The 24,636-nt window shown below is 39.9% G+C and overlaps 1 protein-coding gene across 1 annotated transcript; it reads left to right on the plus strand.

Annotated features, from left to right (window-relative positions):
* The first annotated feature begins 756 nt into the window (after positions 1–756).
* LOC105857854 (transmembrane protein 45A-like) lies at positions 757–24,480 on the plus strand. The gene is made up of 7 exons (XM_012740546.2): positions 757–829; positions 6,239–6,399; positions 11,553–11,745; positions 13,010–13,216; positions 14,662–14,846; positions 19,316–19,461; positions 24,393–24,480. Exons 1-7 carry the CDS (start codon positions 757–759, stop codon positions 24,478–24,480), a joined length of 1,053 nt encoding a protein of 350 aa, XP_012596000.1.
* The last annotated feature ends 156 nt before the right edge of the window (positions 24,481–24,636 follow it).

Consider the following 24,636-nt stretch of genomic DNA (forward strand, 5'->3'; position numbering starts at 1 on the left):
ATATGTATTGTACAAATTTTAACTGGAGTCTGTTATCTAACATACTAGTTATTCTAATGGCAGTAACTTAACCACAGAGTATTGAAATATTGAAGTTCCTCACAGGCCAGTGTGTTCTATTAGCCTTCTATTGCCCTTCCAATTACACTGCAGAGATTCTGAATTTGACTTTTATCTGGTTTCAACTTGAAATAGAAAAGTATAATTTATAATAAAAAATGTTTTTCTTTTCATTACAGATAATTTCTGTGAAAATAGTACCTATATGAGTTTGACTTTTGCCAGAATTCTAGTGGGCAGATATGGACCTTCCTTGCACACATGTGGCTAGGATATACAATGTGCTATGTGTTTTTCCAAACATCTTGTCTATTTAGGCATAAGAATCTCTACACTGTGTCAGACCTAATATTTTCTCCAGCTGGCTTGAGATCTCTGGAAGAGGCATCATGGACTTGGCTCCCTTTCATGATGCTAATGTTTTAAGTTTAGGGTGGTGCTTTCCATAACCCTAAATTTCCTAAAAACCCTCTTTTCTCAATTGTTTTATTTTTTCAGATTACTGTGTCTCCTAGAGTTTGATCAGTTTAACATTTGCACTTTGAGTTATATAATTTGTTTCAATTTTTATAATTAGTCTAGGTTATAGACTTAGACCATATCTACTTTCAGACTCTATCTTTCCAGGTAGAGATGCACAGTAAATATGTCCATAGTTGGTAGTCCTTCATCTCCTTTTTGGTCATTTTATGGTCTATGGGCCAGGTTTCTGTAAGTTGGGTGGAGGCGGAGGCCATTGCCAGTGAGTACAACGCCCAGCAAGAAGCATGTGAGTGGGAGGAAGAAAAGAGATTCCTTTGGAGCTGTTGCAAGGCTGATGCTGGCGAAATATACTTGCCTTCCTCTAGCTTTAAGCAGTATCTGCTAGGAGTGTTAGTTCCTCAGTACTAATGATCCTTGGGCAACTTGGGCAAAGGTAAAAGTGGGTTACGTTTATGTTGTGTTTTCTTACTAGTTGATTTTGTCATGAGTATGGGTGCGTGCACATGTGTGTCTGTGTGTGTTGAAACTGACTATAAGATCGCAAGTTTCAGCCTATTGATTTTTTTTTTTATTCCTGAATTTTTTCAGCATCACCTAAGAATCAAAGACCCAATTTTGGCTGCTGCTTTCTTATTCCTTCTGCCACAATTCTAAGGTGCTTGATCTACTGCAACCAAGGATGATGAATGGCTCGGAAGGGAGAATTGAACTGAAACAGCCTAAGGTTAGTTTATGCAATTCTCAAGTAACCTTTGGTATAATAATGTGGAAAGAACAAGAATTTTTGGTTCATAGAGACCTAATTTGAATCCTGACTCTATTGTGTATTTGTGACATTGTGCAAGTAACTTATTGTGGGTTGTAGCTGATTGAGGCAAAGCTAAGCCTAGCCTAATTCTACTGATTGTGTGGAAATTTAATTTCATTTTATGTTAGGATCTAGCACTGTGGTTGGATAGGCAGAGTAGATATTGAAGGTATGTGTTCTAAAAGCTTTACATGATTTCTGTAGCATTTCCTCCCTCTGAGACCTTCAGAAATATGGAAACTAAAGCATAAGGACTGCTATCTACTCTTTCTATCCATCCTTTCCATCCATCCATCCATCCATCTGTCCATCTCTCCATCCATATATCCATCTATTCATTCATCAGTTAGGTACTATACCACTTACTATATACATGATACAGTTCTAAGATCTAAGGATTAAGCAGTGAAGAAAAATAGAAACAATTCTTCCATTTATGGAGCTTTCATCTAGGAAAGGAGGAAGTGCAATAAATAAAGTAAGTTAGTAAATCATGCAGTATATTAAAAGAGTATATATTATAGGGAAAAGTGAAGCAGGAAAATGGGGTGGGGTACTGAGAGAGTTTTTAATAAGCAATGAGAAAAAGTCTAACTGAGAATCAGCTCCCCTGAAATGTTCTGAACACAAGTGGCAGACAGAGTCTTCTCGTTACTACCAACCAGCAGTGCCTGTTGCTCTTTTATCCTCCCTCATGTTTATTCACTTCTCCCTCTCCATTTTTGGCTCATGAAAATAACTTTTTGGTAGCACAGAATATGACCTTAGGGTTTTCCTTTAGAACTGTGTTCATATGCAAGTAGATGTCAGATGAAGGATACATTGGTGAGCCCCCTCTGTGCTGCCCGTACCGGTTTCTGGAAAGTGATATCTTCTGCTCTATTAGCTGTGTAGCCTCACACATTGGGCATCTACCTCCAAAGCCTTTTATTAATAACATCTGTATCCCTGCCCCGCACAGCCCACAGGGACCTCTGCATGTTCAGCTAGATATGGCCCCTTGTGGAGCTGGGCTCTGTTTCTAGTCTTTTCTGCCTCCTTTTGAGGAGCAAGTAAGCACAGGCTTCCAGCCTAACTTCACCTCTTTGGGCAACAGCAGCCTCTGCCTTCACCATTTCCCGTCCCAAGATAGTGGGAGCAGAGTGTATCATCACCAATAAAAGCCACTCTCTTTCTCTGCCTTGGTCCAGGAGCTATGGGAACAGGAGAAAGCAAGTCAAGGACACCATGGTGTCCCAGCCAGGGTGGGACCTGGAAGCTGCCTTTGCAGTATGAGGACGGGATCTGCATCCAGGAGATACCTAGTCTCCCTTGGCCCATGGTGGCTGATGCGTGGATGAATGTTTTGTTAGCTTCCATGAAGGGCGCTATCTGCTTTCCATTCATTTTCAGAGTGTTAAAGAACCATTTTAGAAGCTCAGAGTAAAGCTCAGTGATTGTAGCTCTTCAGAGGACTTTGGATACCTTTTAATTGGGTTACAGTAGAGCTTAAGTTCCTTCTTCCATGTGCTGAGCTCCCTGTTGGCAATCTGATGGTTGGGGGCCCAAGGCTGAATCTCTGGCTGAGGCAGGGTCTGGTGGACATTAGCTTTCTGGATTTGGATCTGAGAGGTAGGTTCTTCTTGGCAAGGACCGTGGGAGTGCCACACCTGCTTAAGCACATCGACACACATCCACACCATGTCTCTCTGTGCCATCTGGGTGGGCCTTCTTTTGCCCATTCAGGGATAGGACAACAGCAATGCCAGCCAGAGCTGTGGTGACAGGTAGGGCTGGTCTGGAAACTGTTTGGGTGGCCAGAACCTCATTACAATATTTGTTGTTTATTCATTTATTTTTGATGGTTCATGGTCCTAACATTCCATCTTCCATCTGAAACATCAGAAGCACCCCCACACACAGACTGGCCTTGGCTTGTGCTCATATTGAGAGACTGAATCCTGCAAGGCTTGCCTCATCCAATTGTGGCTGCTGTCACATTCACTACCCTCTATCTTTTGGCCCTGTGCTAATGAAATTTTTCTCAGAAGTCCTAAGTCCCTGGTACTGCTCACTCATCCCCTGTAGTTTAACTCAATGCATCCCAATCTTTTTCATGTCACAGTATACGTAGACATGGCAGTATTTATGTAGACAGGAGGGCTCATTCCTAGGGCAATAGGCCAGTGAGGTGTAGCTACTATAGTCCTTGCCAGTGTGACCCTCACGTGGCTTTTCCTGGGCCTTAGGTGGTTTTTTTTTTCCCTCTGGCACCCTTGTACTCACCAGGGGTGCACAAGGGTGCTGCAGCAAAGGTTAGAAACTCTGGCCCAAGATCTAGCACAGACCACGATCTCAAGTGCATCGAAGAGTTCCTTCCATAAATATCTTTCAAAGTGTACCCAGAGGGTGGAAATTCTTGCCCAGAATTGTATTTGAGAGATGTAAGTTATGTGGTCATGTCCATCACTTCATGCATTCTGGTACCAACTGTCCTTCTGGAAAAGGGGGTAAGAAGAATTTTACCAACACTGCATGTCCCCAGTCCCATCCAGGCTAGCATGACCAGGCTCCTTGGTTCTGTGGCCACATCCTAATTCTTAGTGCTGTTTCTCTCTACACTACCACATTGTGAAGTATTTCACTTGGGTTCTACATATTCCTGACCTACCAGCTTTGCTATATCCTCTGGGTGGTGTAGAACATCACCTGTTATGCAGTGGTTGGAGGCATCATGGGTGCCCTGTTGGAAGAGTCTGCTCATGGGGTCATGATCCACACCTGAATACCTGGTCTGGGTGGAGGGCAGACATTGCAGAGGACACTCTAGTCCTCCTTTAATCCTTTGGACTATGTGGTACCAGGTGGTGCTTCTTACATTTAAACAGGGCTATGGGCTCATTAGTCTATCCATTCATTAATTTACTTGTTTAACTGTTTGAAAATGCTATTCAATAAATGCTGTGTACCAGGAATATAAAGATTAAAGACATAGTCCTTGCCTTCTGGGAACTCACAATCCATTGAGGGAGATCCTAGAAGCAAACAATGGTGGTATGCCTGAGAAATTCCAGAACAGTGTCTCAGGAAAACAGAAAAGGAGAGGTTCTCATACTTGGAGAGTTGATCAGACGAGGTTCCCTTGCTGAGATGAGATGATTCTTGGATTATGTTTTCTTCATTCTTTTTATTCCTTGTTGTTGTTGTTTTTTCAACTGAGTTATCTGGGATGTGTATGAATTGGATGAGGAAGGAATGGGCCCCAGGCAGCAGGAAAACTGTACAGAGCTAGGGAGAAAAACTGTACAGAACTTGGAAAGCTAGGGGAACTTCAAGTGCCTCCATTTGGTTTGGTCATAGCAGAGCCATATTGGGCAGCAGAAGCAGATGAGATGAGGATCAATTGAGGAGAGGAGACTCTCACAGTAGCCTGTAATGGTCAGACCCTACTTTTGGAAGGAGAGTGTCTGTGGGATTTGAAATAATATATTATAGGAGCCCTGGAAAGTTTCACCTGGAGGAGAGTGAAATCTTGATGGCAGTCTGGCTTGACTAAGTTTGTTATGCATGGCTTCTGTGAGTGCATTAGGATGGTGGGGGAGATCGCATTCTGAATCCTGCATCTTCCATTTGGAAGACGGTGTGATGTTTGGCAAGTGACATGAGATCTCCAAACCAGTGTCCTTATTTATAAAGGTGATTCTAATAATACCTACCTCCCCAGGGTTGATATGAGAATTAAATTTCATAATGTATTGATAAATGAAAGAGTCCAACATAGCAAGTACTCAACAGATACTGGTTTCTCTTTCCTTCCCATCTATCTTTTTTCTAACTTTCTCTTTTCTTTCTTTCATCCCTTCTTCCATTCCTTTTTCTTCCATGAACTCATTATTAGTTGAGTTATATATATCAGGCACCTTGAAAGATCTACTTGGTCCAATATGGTAGCCACCAACCACTTGTGACCATTGAATACTTGAAACATGGCTAGTACCAAGTGAGGTTGTATGAAGGTTAAAAGAGAGAAAGCAGGTATCCTTTCTCATACTTTATATGCTTCTCTCCTTTTAGATTCTAGAGTTTCTAATAGTCGCACTCCCTCCCTCCACCCACTCAGTAGAACGACTTCACTCTACACAGGAGGAAACAAGAAAACCTGAGATGGGAAGTAGGCTTTTCCAAGCATCACACAAATTAGGGACAGAGCCATGTTTGGAGTGCAGGTCCCCTTCTTCTAAGCCATTGACACGTCACTCTGTTTACCCTTCTTGTTAGGAACCTCTTCACATTGACTTCATCTTTCCTAGAGGTGATTCAACCAAGGGTAGACACCTGGCCCAAGGGGTGGGCCATTAGTTCTACAACTGCATTTAAAGAGGTCATTGCATTGATTAGAAGCCATGCAAGGGGTAGGGGCAGGTGCCATAAGCAAAGGGCAGTAGTGAACAGCAGGCTTTCTTCTTCCGTGCACAAGTGACCCTTGGCTCACTTAGGTTATTGTCCAAGGACACAGTGATCCAAGAGGGGGTCTGTGAGAAATGCTACCACCAAGCACCTCACCAAGGTGGTGAGGAATTGATTCCATAAGCCTCTGAAACTCCCTCGAGCAAGCATGGTGATCTCATCAATGGAACAATGGTAACAGTGCTGTCACTCTGCCTTCAGCAGATGCAATTTATCCACATCACAAAAAACACCATACCCCCTAAACTTTTTGAAATATTTCAAAATAAAACCTAGAACCTTGCTGCTCGTTGGGTCAGAGGCAAAGGTTGTTCTTACCTTTGTCTCGGGATCTCCTAGATACAAGCATCAACATCTCAGTGAAACTAAAAGACTTGATCGAGTTTGACAATTTAACCAAAACATGTTTTTGCTTGACTTCCTTCTTTACATGACTCTAAGACAAGCTGAAGAGTGAGGGTGATGCTGGAGATCGTGATTGTGGTGACAGTGGACTGACTGGCCCCAGGAGTTCCTGCGGTGGTCTTCAGCAGCTGAACAAATTCTGGGTTGTGCAGGTGGTGGCAAGGGGACAAGAGGATGAGAATGTGGATGGCAAGCAAGTAGCCGAAATGAGGGTTGTTGGGTCTAGGCTGGGTAGGGAAGAATATGAAGCTAAGAAGAAGTTCACAGGCTGGGCTAAAAAGAGGATAAGACTCCAAAGTCTTCAAAGTCTTTGAAGCACAGGGCAGCAGGAGAAGGTAAGAGATTGCAGTTGGACAATTTAGCATTTATTTATGACATACAGCATTTCTCTGAGATTCCAAGAAGTTCCAGGCATGGCTCAGGTTGAGGTGGGGATATACATCAAGATTGCAGAGTCAAATAACCAAGGAACTTTTCACTGGACAGGTCATCATCACGGACGCTGAAATTACCTAAGCTGTGGGGGAGTGTCCAGGAGGTCTTTGGTGTCAGTGACAAGGCTAGAGAGAGATGTGGTCAGATTGCAGGGCTTCTTTTTTTTTGGTTGTGTTGGAAATGTTGAAGAAGAAGCTCAGGATAATGGAATTTCTTCTTACTTTCAAACTGTGACTACTGAACATTTAAAATGATAGATGGAGGCCGGGCGCGGTGGCTCAAGCCTGTAATCCTAGCACTCTGGGAGGCCGAGGCGGGCAGATTGCTCGAGGTCAGGAGTTCGAAACCAGCCTGAGCAAGAGCAAGACCCCGTCTCTACTATAAATAGAAAGAAATTAATTGGCCAACTAATATATATATATAAAATTAGCCGGGCGTGGTGGCGCATGCCTGTAGTCCCAGCTACTCGGGAGGCTGAGGCAGAAGGATTGCTTGAGCCCAGGAGTTTGAGGTTGCTGTGAGCTAGGCTGACGCCACGGCACTCACTCTAGCCTGTGCAACAAAGCGAGACTCTGTCTCAAAAAAAAAAAAAAAAAAAAAAAGATAGATGGCTTATGTAATTTAAGAAACATTTAAGAACAACAAATATAAAATTACACATTATAATACATATCGTGAAGACAGGTATCTATGCAGAGGAAAACCAAAGGCCTAATTAGATCAGCTGACCAAAGAAAGCCTCTCTGAAGAAGAGACATTTGTGCTGAGCCCTGAGGGAGGATTTCCTACACAGAGTTTCTAGCCAAAGGTGGGGACAGAGCATTCTAGGCAGAGGAAACAGCCTGCCGGTGAATGTTTAATGAATCTCCCAAAAGCAAAGTCTGTGCTCTGGAAAGCTGTGGGGAAAACTATGGGTCGGACAGACCCAAGCAGGATCCCTAACTTTGTGGAGGTTGTGGTGTAGGGAGACAGGCAGGACCTGAGAGTGCAGGGATGTGATGAGTGCTGGGTCCAGAAGCCACTTCTCCTTTCTTCTTCCTGTCTCAGAACCATCATTGACGACAGTCTTCACCATGCAGGTCCCCTAGTCAGGTCTGTTGTTCCTTCAGGGTGTGTAGTGAGTAACACTCACATTTGTCCTTTTATTTGCTGTTCCCACCATCCTGCTCTGAGTCACACTCATCATTTCAGAAATGAACATCTGCAATAGCCTCTTGGTTTGCTTGCCCCCAGCCTCTTTCTCCCTTTCATATATTCTGTGCATGGCTGCCAAATTCATCTTTGTGCAATACCATGTAGCCCATGTAACTTTCTTGCTGCAAGGCTTTTACTAGCGGCCTGCTGCTTGCAGAGGAGGACTCTGCTGTGCCTCTCTCACTTTTGACCCTCACCTTTTCCTTCTACAGATAATGAGACAGTTTTCAGAGAAGCACAACCTACAGCCAACCTCTTTTGCTGAGATTCTCTAAATCCTCCCCTTCAGCCATCTTCCCATATCTCTACTCCTTTCCTGCATCGCCTGTGGTGATGGCATTAAGACTACTGGGACTTAGGGATGCTATGTGTGAGGCTGTGGGAGGAAGGGAGGTGAAGGAATTGCCTAAGCAGAAGCCTGAAATAAGTGCAGATGTTAACTGCCTACTTTGGGGACATATATCAGCAATCTGGGAGTACAGCAAAGCATGCTCCAACTGCAGAGCCTAAGGGGTCTCATGCATGAAAAGCCACAGGCGGCCTGACATGAAAACTTCTCATGGCTGTAGAGGTAGATTGCAATATGTCATCCTGGCAGAAGGGCCTCAAGGCTTCCATAATGTTTCAACACTGGGCCAAGTTCCTTCTCTCCCTTTCTCTCAACAGTGCTTCAGTTAATGTAAAACCAGTCTCTCAGTGGAAAGCATGAAGTTTCCTTGTTCTTTGATCAAATGGGTCTCAGCTACTGACATTTAAGATTGATTTCCATGTACATAGCTTGAGCTTGGGATAAAATCAGTCTACGTTGATTGAAAGGGTTGTGCCTACTGAAGAATTATGTGTTTTTCGCTTCTAGAAAGGAGAAGGAAATTAGCTAGGACACCTTGCAATTTTGGGGGGAGCCCAAAACCTTTGATCATTGTATCTCGTGATTTTTTCACATGAGATCATTGTATTTTGCAACATAGCAAAGAGAATAAAAAGCAAGTGCTGGAGTTCAGTCACTGCCACCTTGGCACTGGAGAGCTGGTGGTCCCCATGACCTCCCCGCTTTCTTAACTATTATTTCTGTGTCTGTGTCTTTGTTTCTCTCACCCTTTGGAACGCAGTCTGCCAGGGGACCCTATCTTTATCAGGGATGTCCCAAACCCCCGATACTGTGGGCCAGGTGTGCTCGAGTTCTACTGTCCTTCAAACACTGAGGGCACTGTCTCCCAGGGAAGGGTGAGAGCACATTAGCAGGAGCACAGGCTCTGGAGTCAGTCTGACCCCAACTTCAAATCCCCGCTCTGCCATTAAACTAGCTGTGGCAACCTTTCCCAGAAGTCAATTATCTTTTCTAAGCTTAAGTTTCCTAATCAGTTAATACCAGGAGGCTAATAGTAATTGTACCCCTGGGAGTTGGGTGGATAAGATGAGCCATTATATATAAAGCATTTCATAAGTGCCTAGTGCACAAACCATAAGTAATATGGATTAGACAGAAAGGGAGAAACAGAGAGAGAAGTCTATAAGCTTTACAGAGAGGTCTGTAAGTCTAACTCTGCATTTACCTCAACAATGATTGAGAAATATTATAAGCATATCTGGATCATCTAGATGAGCATCTTAAATCAAGGTTCAACCAGTGATCTCAGGGCTGGAGTTTGCATTTGTATTTAGGATCATGATGGTGGACAGTAGCATTGCTTCATTAATAATTATAAAGGGTTAGTAAATAAAAAAGATGGCTTTAATATGCCAAATGACCTTTCAGTGGATTTTAGTTTGAACAGAGAATTTAATAAATTTTGGTCACACGATAATGCACATACTTTGGACAAAAAAATTACACTGTAGCCTTCAGTGCCATAGTCATGCTGTGAAAGTCAATTTATTTTAGCAAAAATCAGTTTCTATTAATATTATATTTGATTTGCATTAATTTATTTGATTTGTGTTGGTTTATAGTTTTGCTTATAATTAATTTATAAATTTGTTTCATTTTTTATAGTTGTCTAAATAAATATTTTTAATGTTTAAGAAAGGTTATAACACAAGCAACTTAAGTCAACATACTGGCTCTGAAAGAATTCTTTTTTCCTCTTTAAAAGTTCTGCATGTTGCTTGAATTTGGGAAATATTGCTTATCTCATGCTTGTTTTCATAGGGCTATTAACTTAGTCTCACATTGAGTATAACTCATCTTGTTAAGGAGTGGCCCCCACTCAGTGTATTTAGACTCTAATACTTGTGCCTAGAGACCAACACTCTGGAACACTCCAAGAAAAAGAGCAGTATTCACAAAAGTGTAATTAGGGGCTTCCTCCCCTCCCTGACATCATCTCAAACCACAGAACAGAGGCACTTGCCTCCTTCTGTATCTTTTACTGGTGTCTTATAAGGTCTGGTAAGTGGAGAATCTTAGGCCAACCCTACACATTACCAAAACATCTCTTTGGAAAGATAAAAAGCAAACCAAAAATCTTCTGTGTTCTCTACCTTTACGGTGCTTAGGAGTCACCTGGGGATCTTTAAAAATACAGATTCTGAGGTCTAACCCTCCCAGGTGAAGCTGCTGGCCCGTACACCATATGTTGAGTGACCTGTGTCTAAACAACTGACTGTTTTGTCTTTATGACACAATCATTTTTCTTGACTTTTCCTTTGATAACTCACAGAAAGCTCTCAGCACAGTTTGATACAGATTCCTCATTTGGTAATTGTTCATTGTTCTTGTTAAGGTCGTTACTATTAGTTTGGGGGCATGAAGGTGGAAATGACAGGAAAGAAGGTAGGTCTTTGGAGATGCACAGGCCTGAGTTTGGACCCCAGCTTTGCCAATTATAAGCTATGCCAATTATAAGCTATGGCTTGACCTGGGCAAGATTTTTAACCTTTCTAAGTCTCTGTCCTTTCAAATGTAAAATGGGAAGAAAAACACTCCTCATGGAATTGAGAGCATTCTGTACAGCTCTGTATTATAGATATGCCATGCCACAGTTGCCAACGCAGGGGGAGAGAGATAAAAGAGTCATGTAGAGTCTTAACTGTTACAGCCTGTAAGTGACATATGCCAGTTTTGCTCACAGTCCATTAGCCAGAATTCAAACAGGGTTCCAATCCAACTGGAGGAGAAGCTGGGAAAAGTGGGAGCAGCTCAGATATTGGATGAACACTAATGGGTGCCTCCTTGCACTGGATGCTTGATAGTTTGAAATAATCTACTCGAAAAACTTTGTAGGCCATTTCACATCATTTCAAGTTTTAAAATAAAGGTAATACTTTCCTATTACTTTCCTTTTAATATGCTTGAAGGGCAACTGTATGGTGAAGTGCATACTGTCATTTAAAGAAATCCTTTTGATCTCTGTGTTAAAAACAATAGAACCTTTGTTTAATAGTTGTGCTATCTAGGCAAGCATTTAACTTGTATCTCTCTGTATCTCTCTGGAAAATGGCATAATAATACCTCATTAATGGGTATGTTGCAAAAATTAGGTTGGAGATCGTATGTGAAACATTTGACATAGTGACCAGTGCATGGTTAAGTGCTTATCAAATGTGAATTTTTAATGGTATTTTTGATATTGTAGTGGGATCTACTATTGTCCCCAGTGATACAGTATCCTCTGAATCAGTGCTATATCCATGATCATTGGAAGATGGTGTACTTTATGGGGACAAGTGATGTTTTGTCCATGTTCCAGAAATTGTTTTTATCATCTGTATGTTCTTGTAGGTTACAGGACATTTCAAAGGTCATGCTCTCCCTGCAACCTTCTTGATTATTTTGAGCCTTTGGTGGAGCACAAGGAATATTCTGAAATATGTCTGTAAAAAGCAAAAGCAGACGTTCTACCTTGGTTCCAAAGCATTATTCCATCGACTAGAACTTTTGGAAGGAACTGTACTAGTTGGCATGGCTTTAACCGGTGAGTAGACCATTTCTGTGTACTATTTTCTCCTAATGGATATTTTCACAATCAAAGAAAATATCCAATATAACGTCAAGAAATTGCCAAATAAATTTTTAAATAAAAAATCTGTTAACACATTCTAATTTTACTTTCTCTCTGACATATTAATAATTTGTTAGGAAGGTGATATTCATGTTTATACAAAGGCCTATTTATGAATTAGTCACAATAGTTAACTTGCCTACACAGTTAAGGTAAATTTCCTTTATAGAATTGGTTGGAGCTTCTGAAATCATTTTATATCTATTGTTCTGATCCCTGAAAGAATGAACCCATTCAAAACCAAAAACTATTTTGGAAACAACCACAAAATAATGAAGTGATTATGGAAAAGGTTCAATAATAAATCATTGCTGAGAGGCTGTAGAAGATCTTACCTCGTGCACTCATCCTTCCTTGATTCCTAAATTGGACCAAGAGGTTAGGCAACATGACTTATTGAGGTCTTTCCACTGACTATGAAGATTCTATGAAAATGTGCTGTGTTTTTAAGAGTTCCACTGTAGTTTCTCCTTTATAAAAGGTAAAACTTCCCATTTTCCCATTAGATTTCTTTATGCTTTATTCATGGCTGTATGTCTTTGCTATGACATTCCAATTACAGAGTGGTGTTTCCAAAGAGAGAAATTTCCTTGCCAAATTCTATAGACTAACAAAGAGGGGAGAATCACTAAAACGTTTAACTGTTTGCATAACTGACTAGATCATATGCTTATCCATCTGGGTTTTTTCAGTTATCCTTAACTGAGGAAAAGCTGAACCCTTTAATGTTTTTCTCTGGGACCAAGTGCCACCACCTACTTCATGGCAGCTACCCAAACATGCATAATAATATCTAAGAAGGAAGTAATAAGGCTCCATAGGACTAATCACATATTCATACCCCCAAATTATTCAGGATTATCTTAGTCATTAGATTTGAATAGTCCGTAGAACTTAGTCAGTGGAACAAAGATCATCAGCACTGAAGATCTGAAAGAGCTGTTTGACTCAACTGGTTATCTTTGACTAAAACTGGTTATTTGAACCAGCATCTGAACCTCTGAAACAACCCTAAAGCACCAGTGCTCAGCTGTTGGGGAACAGCCTAAATAGAGGAATTGATGTCACAAGACGACAGTAGATTGAAATGAGCTATGAGCTGATCTTCCTGCATCTTCTTGCATTCTAGGTAAAGTTATGGAAAGGGTTGTTAAAACTGTTAAATGTTCTTCTACAGGCATGGCTGTGCATCAGTTTATTCCTGAAGGGGCCCACCTGACCTTATTTAAAGAGGGCCAGTGGAACCACCTCCTTAACTGGCATCATTTCACTATGTATTTCTTCTTTGGGCTGGTGGGCGTGGCAGACATCCTATGTGTCACCATCCGTTCACTTCCCTCCTCCTTACCCAAGTTAATGTTGTCAAATGCCTTATTTGTGGAGGGTAAGTATAAGTATTTTTTGTACCTTTCTTTATTAGCGGGCATTTGTGTAGCCCTATAATATACCCAAAGGTATATTATAATAATATACCTTTGGTGTCTTGGTGCAGCCTTGATTGAGAGGGCCATTTATCTGGGTCAGAATGGGTGTCCTAGGCAGATGACAAAGATCTTCCCTCCCTACTGACTCATTTAGTAGAATTGGGCAAGCACAATGATTCAAAGTGGTTTCTTCACACTTCACATCTGTATTAAAGAACCACTTTCAATAGTTCCTTATGTCTATGTTGTCCTTAAGATAAACATTCTTTCTACTTTTAACAAGTGAAAACTGAACACAGTGAGGCATGAATATCCTGAAATGGGGAACCACTCAGAACAGATTCCACCATCTACTAACTAGCCCTTTTCATATTGATATAGCAAAACCCTGCCATTATGTGATAAGTAGGTTTCAAAAAATTCAGCCACCTAAAATTATGAGATCATAATTTTGAGAAGTTAATTAAAAGAATATTTTTAGTTCAATTCTGAGTTCCTAGGAGGGGAAATGGAAACAAGTGTTTAATGATTTATTGTCGTTTATTACAAGTATAAGAAATAGATCATGAACTTTAAAAAGGCCCAAATTAATCAGAAGGCAGTCACTCCCTGCTCACGTTGCTTCTGGCATCTGAAATAAAACTGTTGCCCATTCCTCTTTGGGACCAAGGGCTAGATAAAAGATGGGTGCCAACAACTAATAGTCTGATTCTTGTTATCTCAGGATGTTGCTATATTTTGAATGAACATCCTTTTCTGTTTATACAAACTAAAAGGATTAAGATGAAGGTGGCATCTCTCCAGTGGATGCAAAAGGCAGTTAGTTTCTATTTCTTGGCAGCTTCTCAGAGCATCTTGTCATACCCGTCAGAGTCCGCCCTTATGATCTGTGAGTGGACTGAGTTCCTTAAGGCGAGGATTCAGCTTATCCATCTGTGTGTCATCTTAATTCTTGCTCCCCTGCTTCTTTGTGCTTATTATTCCTCATCTTGCATACAGGATGATTTGAAATATAGTTAATTGAAAGTGTCAAAATGTGTTAAAGGAAAGAATAAAGGTTGGGGAAGAGAAAAGCAGAGTTATATCTCAACAATTCCACTCCAAAAAGGCATGATGACTTCAAAAATGCTGCAGAGTTGCAGTTCCCTGGGAATCAGTGACACCTGTGCTTTGTGTATACACAATTCTGTGGAAAGAGGGAGAGAGAGAAACAGCGATGGCCTTCGTTTCGTAGATGTGCACCATCTGGGGAATGATCATGCTGGAGACTCAGACTTGTGGGGGGAGGAGGGGAAAGGGCATTTATTGAAACCTTAAAATCTGTATCCCCATAATATGCCGAAATAAAAAAAATAAATAAATAAAAATAAAAAAAAGACGAACTTTTTTTTCTTCCCTCTATCAGCTTTTATCTTCCACAACCACACTCATGGCTGGAAAATGGTGGAAATCTTTATGCACCAGCTACTGGGTTTAGTCTTCTTTTTGACAGGCCTGGTGGCCTTCATGGAGTTCCTCCTGCAGAACAATGTACTTCTGGAACTTCTGCGTTCAAGCCTTACCATGCTTCAGGGGAGCTGGTTCTTTCAGGTGAGTTGGGCTCTCCAGTAAATGCACCTGGTGTCTCTGCCTGTAATTGCTCCTTATCTGATGGGGCATTTTGCTCTGGACACTAGAGACTTCCCTCCAACATGCTGCATGTCATGAGAACATGGGAATCTGAGGGGTGCTGTTTCTTAGAGTAGCCCGGTAGCCTTGGTGGGGGCATTGTCAGAGCAGCTGGGAAGGAAGTGGAATGTGCACATTTTCATGTCACACCTGAATACCCGTTACATAGGAACTCTGATCTGATGCTTTTAGTTAGAAGCAGTTCCTATTGCTAAAGCAGCTTACAGCCTAATGGGTAGTAAGTTGGAGAAAAACATGGAAGGTAGGAAAGAGGAATTTATTATTTTTTGAGAAACAGCTATATGTCGGCCAGTATACTCAACTTTTACATTAATATGCAAGGGAGATGTAACAGAAGGAGAGGCTGACCTAGGAATTCAGACTAACTCTCTAAAGAATCTAAATTATTATGTTGGTTTATGTGCATCTATTTAGAATAAAGCATTTGAGTACTGCTTTTCATAGTGCTATGATGTCCCTGGCTGGCGGAAAAGATGATTAAAAAGTCTAAGAATAATCTTTTCAAAACTTGTAAGGCAGATTATTTGTTTTTTATTTACTTGGTTGTGGTCATGGAGACTTTCCCAATTTTCAATAGAATGCTCTCTCAATGCTGCTGCAATGTCATAGGATAAATTGTGGTAAGTGCTTCTCGACATAAAGACTAGAGTTTCTGATCGTGAAAGATGATGCTGGATAATGTTGAATGAGAACATTTAATGTAGGTGGTTGGATGAAAGATACCAAGGTGTTAACTTAGAACTCTTTAATTGTGTGTGTGTGAGTTTTAAAAAATATATTCTGTATACATAATTGGTTTTCATCTGATTTATCTCTCGCTTTCTAATAGAAGTCTTTTAAAGCTTTATATTAGGGATTTATCAACTTTTCTTTCAGTTTTTGCTTTATTGGAAAGCTAAGCTCTCCATGTCTTTTTCTAGTTGTTTGAGTTGGTTGCTGATCTCATTTATTTTCAATCTTTTTTGTTTTAAAATAAATACATATAATTATATGCATATCTCTATACACTATATTAGCTGCCCCCCATAAGATTTGATATGTAGTAATTTTCACTGTTGGGCAGTTTTGAAAGCACATGCTGCCCTGAGGAGCAGGTTGCTTAACCCTGAGGAAGAGGGCAAAGAAAGCTTCCAGGAAAAGGTGAAGTCAAGTTGAGATTTGAGAGATGTGTGGGGAGCCTGCAGCCTTTTGACTGAATGCAAATTTTATGGAACAAGTCCTTTTATTAAAAGGGATGCAGCAGAGAAAGATGAAGTTTTCTTGCCTCCTCTGGTGCTTAAAAAGAACAATCTTGAAATCAGAAGGCCGTGGGATGTGCCTAGGCTTGAGGTTTAGGGTGAGTGATATTCTTTTGCTAATTTTGGTCTTGACCATTATATTATTTTCCTGGGCTGCAATAACAAATTTCTATAAATTTGATGAATTAAACAACATAAATTTATTCTTTTACCCTTCTGAAGGCCAAAAATCCAAAATCAAGGTGTTGGCAGGTTTGGCTGCTTCTCAGGGTTCCAGAGGGAGAATCTGTCCCACGCCGCTCTCCTAGATGGTTGCAGGCAATCCTGGGCATTCCTGCTGCGGCAGCTAAGTCCAGTCTCAGCCTCAGCTGTCACGTGATGCTCTCCCTGTGTGTATTTGTGTTCATTTTCTTCACATGGCCTTCCTATAAGGACACTACTCATTGGATTTAAAGCCATTTCTAATCCAGTAGGACCTCACCTTCACTTGATCACATCTGTAAAGACCCTATTTCCAAAGAAGGTCACATTCAGAGGCACTGAGAATTAGGATTTCAACATGTGGGGGGACCCAGTTTACTCCCTACAACTAACCCCTACGTCCTGCAGCTGGAGCACATAACTTCCCAAGCAGGAGTGGATAGATAGTGTGCATGGCATTGGAGGAACATGGTAGGACTGATAGATGGGAACAGGGGAGCCGTCCATAATATTTTATACTCACCCCCACCTCTAAGGGCTCTTTCTTGACATAGAATTTCTCTGTCAACTTCCATGAATTTGCTGTGAGAGGAGGATGTGAGAAGGACTATCTTGTGTCCTGACACTGCAGCTGAAACAGCTAAGGCCTTGAACTTGGAGTTGACTATGTGAGCTGGGTTTCATTCTTTTCATTCCAAAGAGTAAGCGCAGAGGACACAGAAATTTTTGCCTCCTTCTGGGGCTTCAGGGACCTGGGCTCTGACCAGTTGACCCCACAGTGAGCTTTCCTAGCAGTATACAAAGGCTTATTTCAAGACACTCACATATCCCAAGCATTAGAGAAAACAGCTGGGTGACATTCTTTGCCTGCAGTTTCTAAGTATCGCAGACTCTTTAACTTAATGACAGATGTGCTTTTTGCCAGAGGTGTTGACAGGTCATCCCTTTAGGATGTAGCCCTTTTTTAAGACAGAGGCCCCAGGCCTTGGTGGGTGATGCACAATAGCAGTGATACAGACATCTTTGCAACTGTTTGGGGACGGAGTGGCCAGGGCCATGCATCATTTAATTTTTCTATCTCTAATATATACAATGAATGCATTCTGTCTTTTGCAATATAGAGAAGGGCAGGAAAAATTTATTATAAAGTATCCCATATTTGTTTCAACTAATATGATATTTTAGGAAAAATTATGATTCTAACATTGGTTGATGAATAAAATGCACAGGGGCAGCATGAAAACAGAAAACCTTGGTCTACATTGCTCCACTCGTCCTTTGAAGTACCAAAGGTTTTAATTTTGGTGAAGTCTCATTTATATGGTTTTATTTTGGTTGATTGTGCTTTTGGTGTCATAGCTATGAAACTATCACTAAATCCTAGGTCATGAATCTTTCTCCCTATGTTTTCTTCTAGGAATTATATGATTTTAGCTTTCATATTTAGGTCTGTGCTCCATTTTGAGTTAATTTTATAAAGAACATGAGGTAGGGGTCTAAATTCATTTTTTCACATGTGAGTATCCAGTTTTCCCCGGACCTTTTGTTTATTTTTTTAAACAATTTTTTGTTTTATTTTTTATTTTTTTTAACATTTATTTTTTCATTTCTTTTAACATGATGACCAAAGACACAGTCAATACTCAGTAAACACATGAATATGAAACTGTCAGCACTATTTGTTGGAGAGACTACTCTTTCTCCTATTGAATGGCTTTGGCATCCTTGTCAAAAACCAGTTGACCATAGATATATGGGTTTATATTTGGACTCTCAGTTTTATTTCATTGATCTATATGTTTGTCATTATGCCAATTCCACACTGATTTGATTACTATAGTTTTGTGCTAAGTATTGCAATCAGGAGGTCTGAGTCCTATTAGTTTTTCTTTTTCAAATTTATTTTGGTTATGTTGTATCCCTTGCAATTCCATGTGAATTTTATAATCAGCTTTTTCCATTTCTGCACAAAAGGCCATTGGGATTTTGATAGGGATTGCATTGAATCTCTAGATTCCCTTGAGTGCTATTGCCATCACAACAATATTAAGATTTCCAGCCAATGAAAATGAGATCATTTTCTATTTATTGAGGTTTTCGTCAATGTCTTTCAACAATGTTGTGCAAATTTTGGTGTAAAAGTCTCCAACCTTCTTGATTAAATTTATTCCTAAGTATTTTATTATTTTTAATGCTATTGTAAATGGAATTGTTTTCTTAATATTGGGGGTGGGGCCTGGTTTTTCATTGCTTGAGCAAAGAAATACAACTGATTTTTGCATGTTATTTTTTATCCTTCAAATTTTCTAAAATCATTTATTACCTGTAGTAGTTTTTTTTGGTATAGGAATTTCTGTATATAAGATCAGGTCATCTGTGAATATAGATAGTTTTACTTCTTTCTTTTCAATATGGTTGCCTTTTATTTATTTTTTAGCTTAATTGCTACAGCTAAAATGTCATGATAATGTTGAATAGATGTGAAAGCAGACAGACATGTCTTGTTCTTTATCTTAGAGGGGAAAGCTTTCAGTCTTTTAATATTGAACTAATATTGAACTAATGTTAATTGTGGACATTTATTTATTTTAAAACCTTTTTGTTCTCTAAATTTGAAATAACAGAGTGAAACTACACATGTAGACACCTACAACATTCTCTGAAAGTCTATCCACTCTCAGAGATGATCGCTGTTTATATTTTATAAATTTATTATTACATGTCCTTTAAAATTTTTTTCAAAAATGTGATGTAGTTGATGCTGTCTTTATTAATCAAACAGGTAGCAAAACCTGATGCTTTATCTGTAACATCTTGGATAATGAGAGCTATCTTAGTTATTATTCATCTTGGAATGAAGCATTTTGAAAGATACCATTTTTGAGAATGTGATTGGTTATTTTAATATGTGCTTTTTGTTTTAAATTACAGATTGATTCTGTCCTGTATTCGCCCAGTTGGGCTCTTGCATGGAAGCTGATGGATAGTGACAACATTATGTTTCTCACCATATGCTTTTGCTGGCATTATGCAGTAAGCTTTATCATCATTGGAGCTAATTATGCCTTTGTCACCTGGTAAGTTAGTGATTTCTGTTCACGGACGGTTCTGTTTCTTGGTATATGATCATCAAGACTCAATAACATTGAATTTAAAATTCAAGTGTGTATTTCATTCCTCAACATCCCACAAGACAGGGTAGCATAACAGAAAATTATCTGTAAATACAGAAGTTCGCAGTAAAGGAATAAATGCGTTTATCATGTTGGAATACCTCAACAGTATCTATGCTGCTCTTTTGACCCATGCATTACTGGTCAATGCACTGTTCTATGTCTCTCTTTGTATATGTTACTTGCTCTTCTGAATGGTCTCCCCACCCACTGCCTACAGTGAGGCCTCCAGTTCCCCAGGTGTACATCCTGCAATTATAGCACTTCTTAAGCTTAGAGTCAGTTTTTGACCAACATGCATGTGTCTCACTGAATTTGAGTGCCTGATTAATTTGGCATTGACTATAATATGTTTAAAAGTAACATTCAGTTGAATACATTTTTTACAAGGACCCCATTATAATGTTTCATGAGTGGGTCAGGAGCAGTATAATAAATTGATAAGAACACATATTCCTAGCTCCACTATCTATCAGCTGAAGGACTTTGGACCATTTACTTAACCACATTAAATTTCAGTTTTGTTTTTGACTAATGGAGATAGTAATAGTACATAAAGGAGATCATGTACTTATACTGCTTAGGATATAATGAGAGCTCAATAAATGCTATTATCTTCTTATTGTTCTTGTTCTTATTGGCCTCCTCATCTTCTTCCTTTTCCTTCCTTTTTGGTATCAAGAAATGAATGAAATATAGATCCTGAGCATGAGGATTTTTAGTGTTATAATTAGGACTAAATTAGAGAGACAGATAATCAAAATATAGTGCAATAAATGGAAATAGTAGGAGAATAAAGGCACTATTGGAACTCAAGGGAGATTTCCCCACAACTGAAAATGAAGCTGCAGTTTGAAGAATGAGCAGGAATAGAAAAGAGTGGGCACAGTTCCTCTCTCTAAAGAGGTTACTGCTAAACCGCAGTGGGCCTCTCTGATCCCAATTACTAGGCAGAAAGGCTCTAGCGCCTAATCCTTTAGACTTCAGCACTGATTAATATGTTCTATGCCTGCATGTTCTCTATTGACATTTGCTCAATATGGTAGCCACTAGCTATTGAGCAGTTAAAATGTAGCAAGTGCCACATTAATTTTAATTAATTCAATCAATTTAAATTAAGTAAAATTTAAATTTAATTAATTAAATTTAAATATTGATTTAAATAAATGTGAATACTGGCTTCTATATTGGATACTACCCACTGGCAGGTTCTTTAGATTCCTGAAATGCAGTAGCTGCTTCAAGGCCCAGTGGCATCTCAGCCTCTGTGGGCGCCAACTTTCCACTCTTCTCTCCAGACGTGGCCCCCAGGTCAGCCCTCCGGCCTGTGCTCCTTTGTGCTTACCTGCTAAGGCAGCTCTGGTGCTGAGGCTCTGAGTGAAGAAACTGCTTTCTTGTCTCTGTTTGGCTTCGGGTCAGCCCACTTTGATTTGTAGTTTCCTTCTAGAGGTCCAAGTGCTTTGGGTACTAGGAAATTCTTCCTTCTCACTGACTGATTTCTGTTAGTCCTGTTCCATTCCTTGAAAGCATGTGCATGAGCTCATTGACAAAGTTGGCTCTGCCATTGTGTGAAACTTGGCTTCTTCCCCTGTTGTTCTAGGTTGACATCTCAGCGCCATCTACTTAGGGGCTGGGCAGCCTCCAAGAACAGTGCCAGCATTCAAGGAAATGCTCTACTTCATGTCAGCTCCCTTCTGGGGCCCAAACAAGACTACTGTCCTTTCCTGTTTCAAAAACCTTCTGACCCCTAATAAACTCCTATCCACTTATAGTTCTCTAGAGACTGGAAGCTCCATTTCTTATTTTTCATCCTGTCCCTATCCCCATGTGTTACTCTCATCTTTTGACCACACAGTTCCCTCTTCATGACATGTCCACATTAAATGCACATTTATATCACACTTTTCATCATTCTTGGAGCCCTTGCTCATCTTTCTTCAAGACATTTTATAGCACTTAGTCTCCACAATACATTTTAACAATTATGATCTTTCAGATGTTTAGCTCATGTGTCGTTTAGCTCATGTGTCTTAGTTTTATCTGCTGGCTAGATTGTGTCTCTTTGAGAAAAAGACCCTTTACATATGTCCCACACCTTTGGAACACTGCCAAACATATAGTAGGTTCTCAATAATCCCTTGTTTGCTGTTTTAATAGTCCTATGTAGCCTACATAAATATAGGCTTCATTTGTTAGGATATCATGTATTATATGCTTTTCCATTTTGCTTTCATATTGTTCTTAGAAAGATAAGACCAAGAGTTAAATTTTTTGGACATATTTTAATACAAACTTAAGCAAAAGCCCAAAAATATCATGGAGATTCAGCACTGCCTTTGATGAGGTCATATGGCAGGCTAATCCAGTCCTGTAATCATAAGGTGCCTTGAAAAGTCTGTTGGTCAGGATTTCACTGCAGAGTGGTTTGCATCCCACCCACAAGTGATGTGTTGTCAGAACATTGTATCAGAATTTGTTTGATATAGCACAGAGATCACCCTGGAAGCACAACTGGGTTAAGGAACTCTGAAAAACGAAGCTGTACTTCCCATCCTTCCAGAATAATGGTTTAGGATTGCCTCATCCAATTCCATGCCTGCAGCCTTGATTATGATAGCTCATAGGTGAGAACTGTTTGGAAATCTTATTGCATATTTTAGTGTATCTCTCATGTAAACCCCATTGTTGCACAGAATTATTTCAAAAACCTCTACAAGTAGGGAAATACTATCCAATTCCAGCTTATTTTTCCAAACAGTAATTCATATGAATAATTTTGAAGAACAAAATAGGGATGTCCAATTTCAGTCATGTGATGGTTTCGTGGAAGTACACCTATTATCTCAGCTATGTACTTTCTCATACTAATTGAGGAGAACATATGAGGGAGTAAAAGCATAGGCATACTCTGACACTAGTTTCCTGTATTTGCACCATTCCAGTAACTAGCAATTATTTGTACATCCTCTTTATTACCCCATTGGTCAATCTGCCCCATATGGCCATTTCTGCATATAGCTACAGGAGGCAGATAGAGCCTGGTTAAGGTGTCTGAACATATCCCAGGATGGTGGCTTGTAGCAACAGCACAAGCAAGCCAGAGAGGATAAATGAGAAACAGGAAGAACCACTAGGGTCTATGTTAACAATTAATTTGTAATAAGCAGCCATGTTTTTGTTTTCGAAAAGAGTCATCAGGAATGAAACTAATAAATCAATTACTTAATCCATTTAATTGAGCATATATTAAAGTTGTAAAATGTGGAAATAATGTGCAGTTTTAAGAAAATGATGCAAACACTGTCCTGCCTTTAACTTGCTTGAGAGTATTAGCCTTTCAGGAGAACAGTGGCTGGCAGGGTTGAGGACATTGGGAACCGTGTTGACCAAGAGTTAACTAAAATAATAAGGTAAATGGCTTCCAGTAGTTTTCCTTGGGTCTTGAGTCAACAGATGCTACTGATACTGCTCAATCAATTACTTAATCCATTTAATTGAGCATATATTAAAGTTGTACAATGTGGAAATAATGTGCGGTTTTAAGAAAATGATGCAAACACTGTCCTGCCTTTAATTTGCTTGAGAGTATTAGCCTTTCAGGAGAACAGTGGCTGGCAGGGCTGAGGACACTGGGAATCAAGTTTTGTTGTTTTGTTGCTTACTGGAGAATTTAATGCTGAGTTGGAAGTGACTGAACAATTAGCCTCTATGAATTGGTGAGCGAGATGAACTCTTGGCAGATTGCTCCAAAGGTCATTTATTTATCAAATGTGTATTGAGCTACTATTATTTACAGACATTGTTCCAGACTCTGGTGGGGGTCAGGGCAGTAAATAAGATGAAATTCCTGCTCTCATGAAACGTATGTTCTAGTAAGAGCCAGAGCACAAGTAAAGGCATTACATATCGATTGTGACAGACTAGCCTTCATCAGAAGAAGAAGGATGTTAGAAAATAAGGGTAAAGATGCAGGTGCATGGGGAAGTTTTCATAAAAGGAGTGTGATATTGGTGATTGGGTTTATCAAGTTTGTTTGCATATTCCTATGTATTTCTGGAAGTTAACTAAATTTTCTTGACATGATCACAGTGTAATGTGTTTATAATAATCGTGCATAGGAAAATCCTTGCCTAGTTCTTATGACACACTCTTTTTCTCACATCAGAGAAGTGGAGCACTTGCTGAGCTTCAGCTACACCTTCCAATTTCAAAATTATAACTGCTGCTTCCCTCCAACCTACACATTCTTTTCAGCTATGAAAACAGTCACAAGTGTGGAGTTCACCTCTTTTAACTTCTCAATTTATGGTGGACAGAGCCAATCACATGCAGTGGAACATCCTGTGCTCTGTACAAAAGCACCCACTGAAGAGGCTAGCAGGGGGTTGAAGTTTAGCCCAGACTTGACATGAGGCTTGATTTGGGCTGCCAACTCTAGGGAAGGAGAGGACTTTATGCACTTCCTTTACAGGAAAGGGCACCTTTTTGCAATACACAGCCAGGTGTGGCTTTGATAGAGAAGATCAACTAAGCTTGGTTTCATCTGGACTTCATTTTATTTTAGATATAATTAAAGTTATATTCTGATGTCTAATTAAATAATCATGCAATGTGTACAAAAGCCACCATGTATCTGTTTACTTACACCCTGTTTTCATCCAGAAGAATTTCAGTTGGCTCCAAAGCCAAATAAAAGTGATTATTCTTTTTGAGTTCCTCCCCTCATTTGCCCAAACAATCTCAAAAATCAGGAGGTTGTTGTATTACAGATGCATATGGCTCTGGGTTTCTATATTAAACACCAGCTAACTAGGGATGCTTTTCTTTCTCCTCAGGTTGGTTAAGTCTAAACTAAAGAGTTTCTTCCCCTCAGAAGTGGGACTCCTAAAAAGTGTTGAACAAGAATCAGAAGAAGACATGTGATTTGGATGAGCATCCAGTTTTCCTAGATAAACCTTTTCTTTTTTGTACTGTTGTTCATGGTTTTGTTTCTTCATCTTTTGTTTGGAGAACTGGCTAAGGGTAACTCTCAGTGTAGGGTTTGTATTTCCAATTTTATTGAAGTATTTGAATTTAAAT

The sequence above is a fragment of the Microcebus murinus genome, chromosome 1 (genome assembly GCF_040939455.1).
Source record: "Microcebus murinus isolate Inina chromosome 1, M.murinus_Inina_mat1.0, whole genome shotgun sequence".
Lineage (NCBI taxonomy): Eukaryota > Metazoa > Chordata > Mammalia > Primates > Cheirogaleidae > Microcebus > Microcebus murinus.

Excerpts from the sequence above, each read along its gene's own strand:
- LOC105857854 (XM_012740546.2), top strand. The coding sequence starts at position 757 with ATGGGCCAGGTTTCTGTAAGTTGGGTGGAGGCGGAGGCCATTGCCAGT. Across the intron at positions 830-6,238 it reads CAACGCCCAGCAAGAAGCAT|ACAAGCTGAAGAGTGAGGGT; the intron begins GTGAGTGGGAGG and ends CATGACTCTAAG. Across the intron at positions 14,847-19,315 it reads AGGGGAGCTGGTTCTTTCAG|ATTGATTCTGTCCTGTATTC; the intron begins GTGAGTTGGGCT and ends TTTAAATTACAG.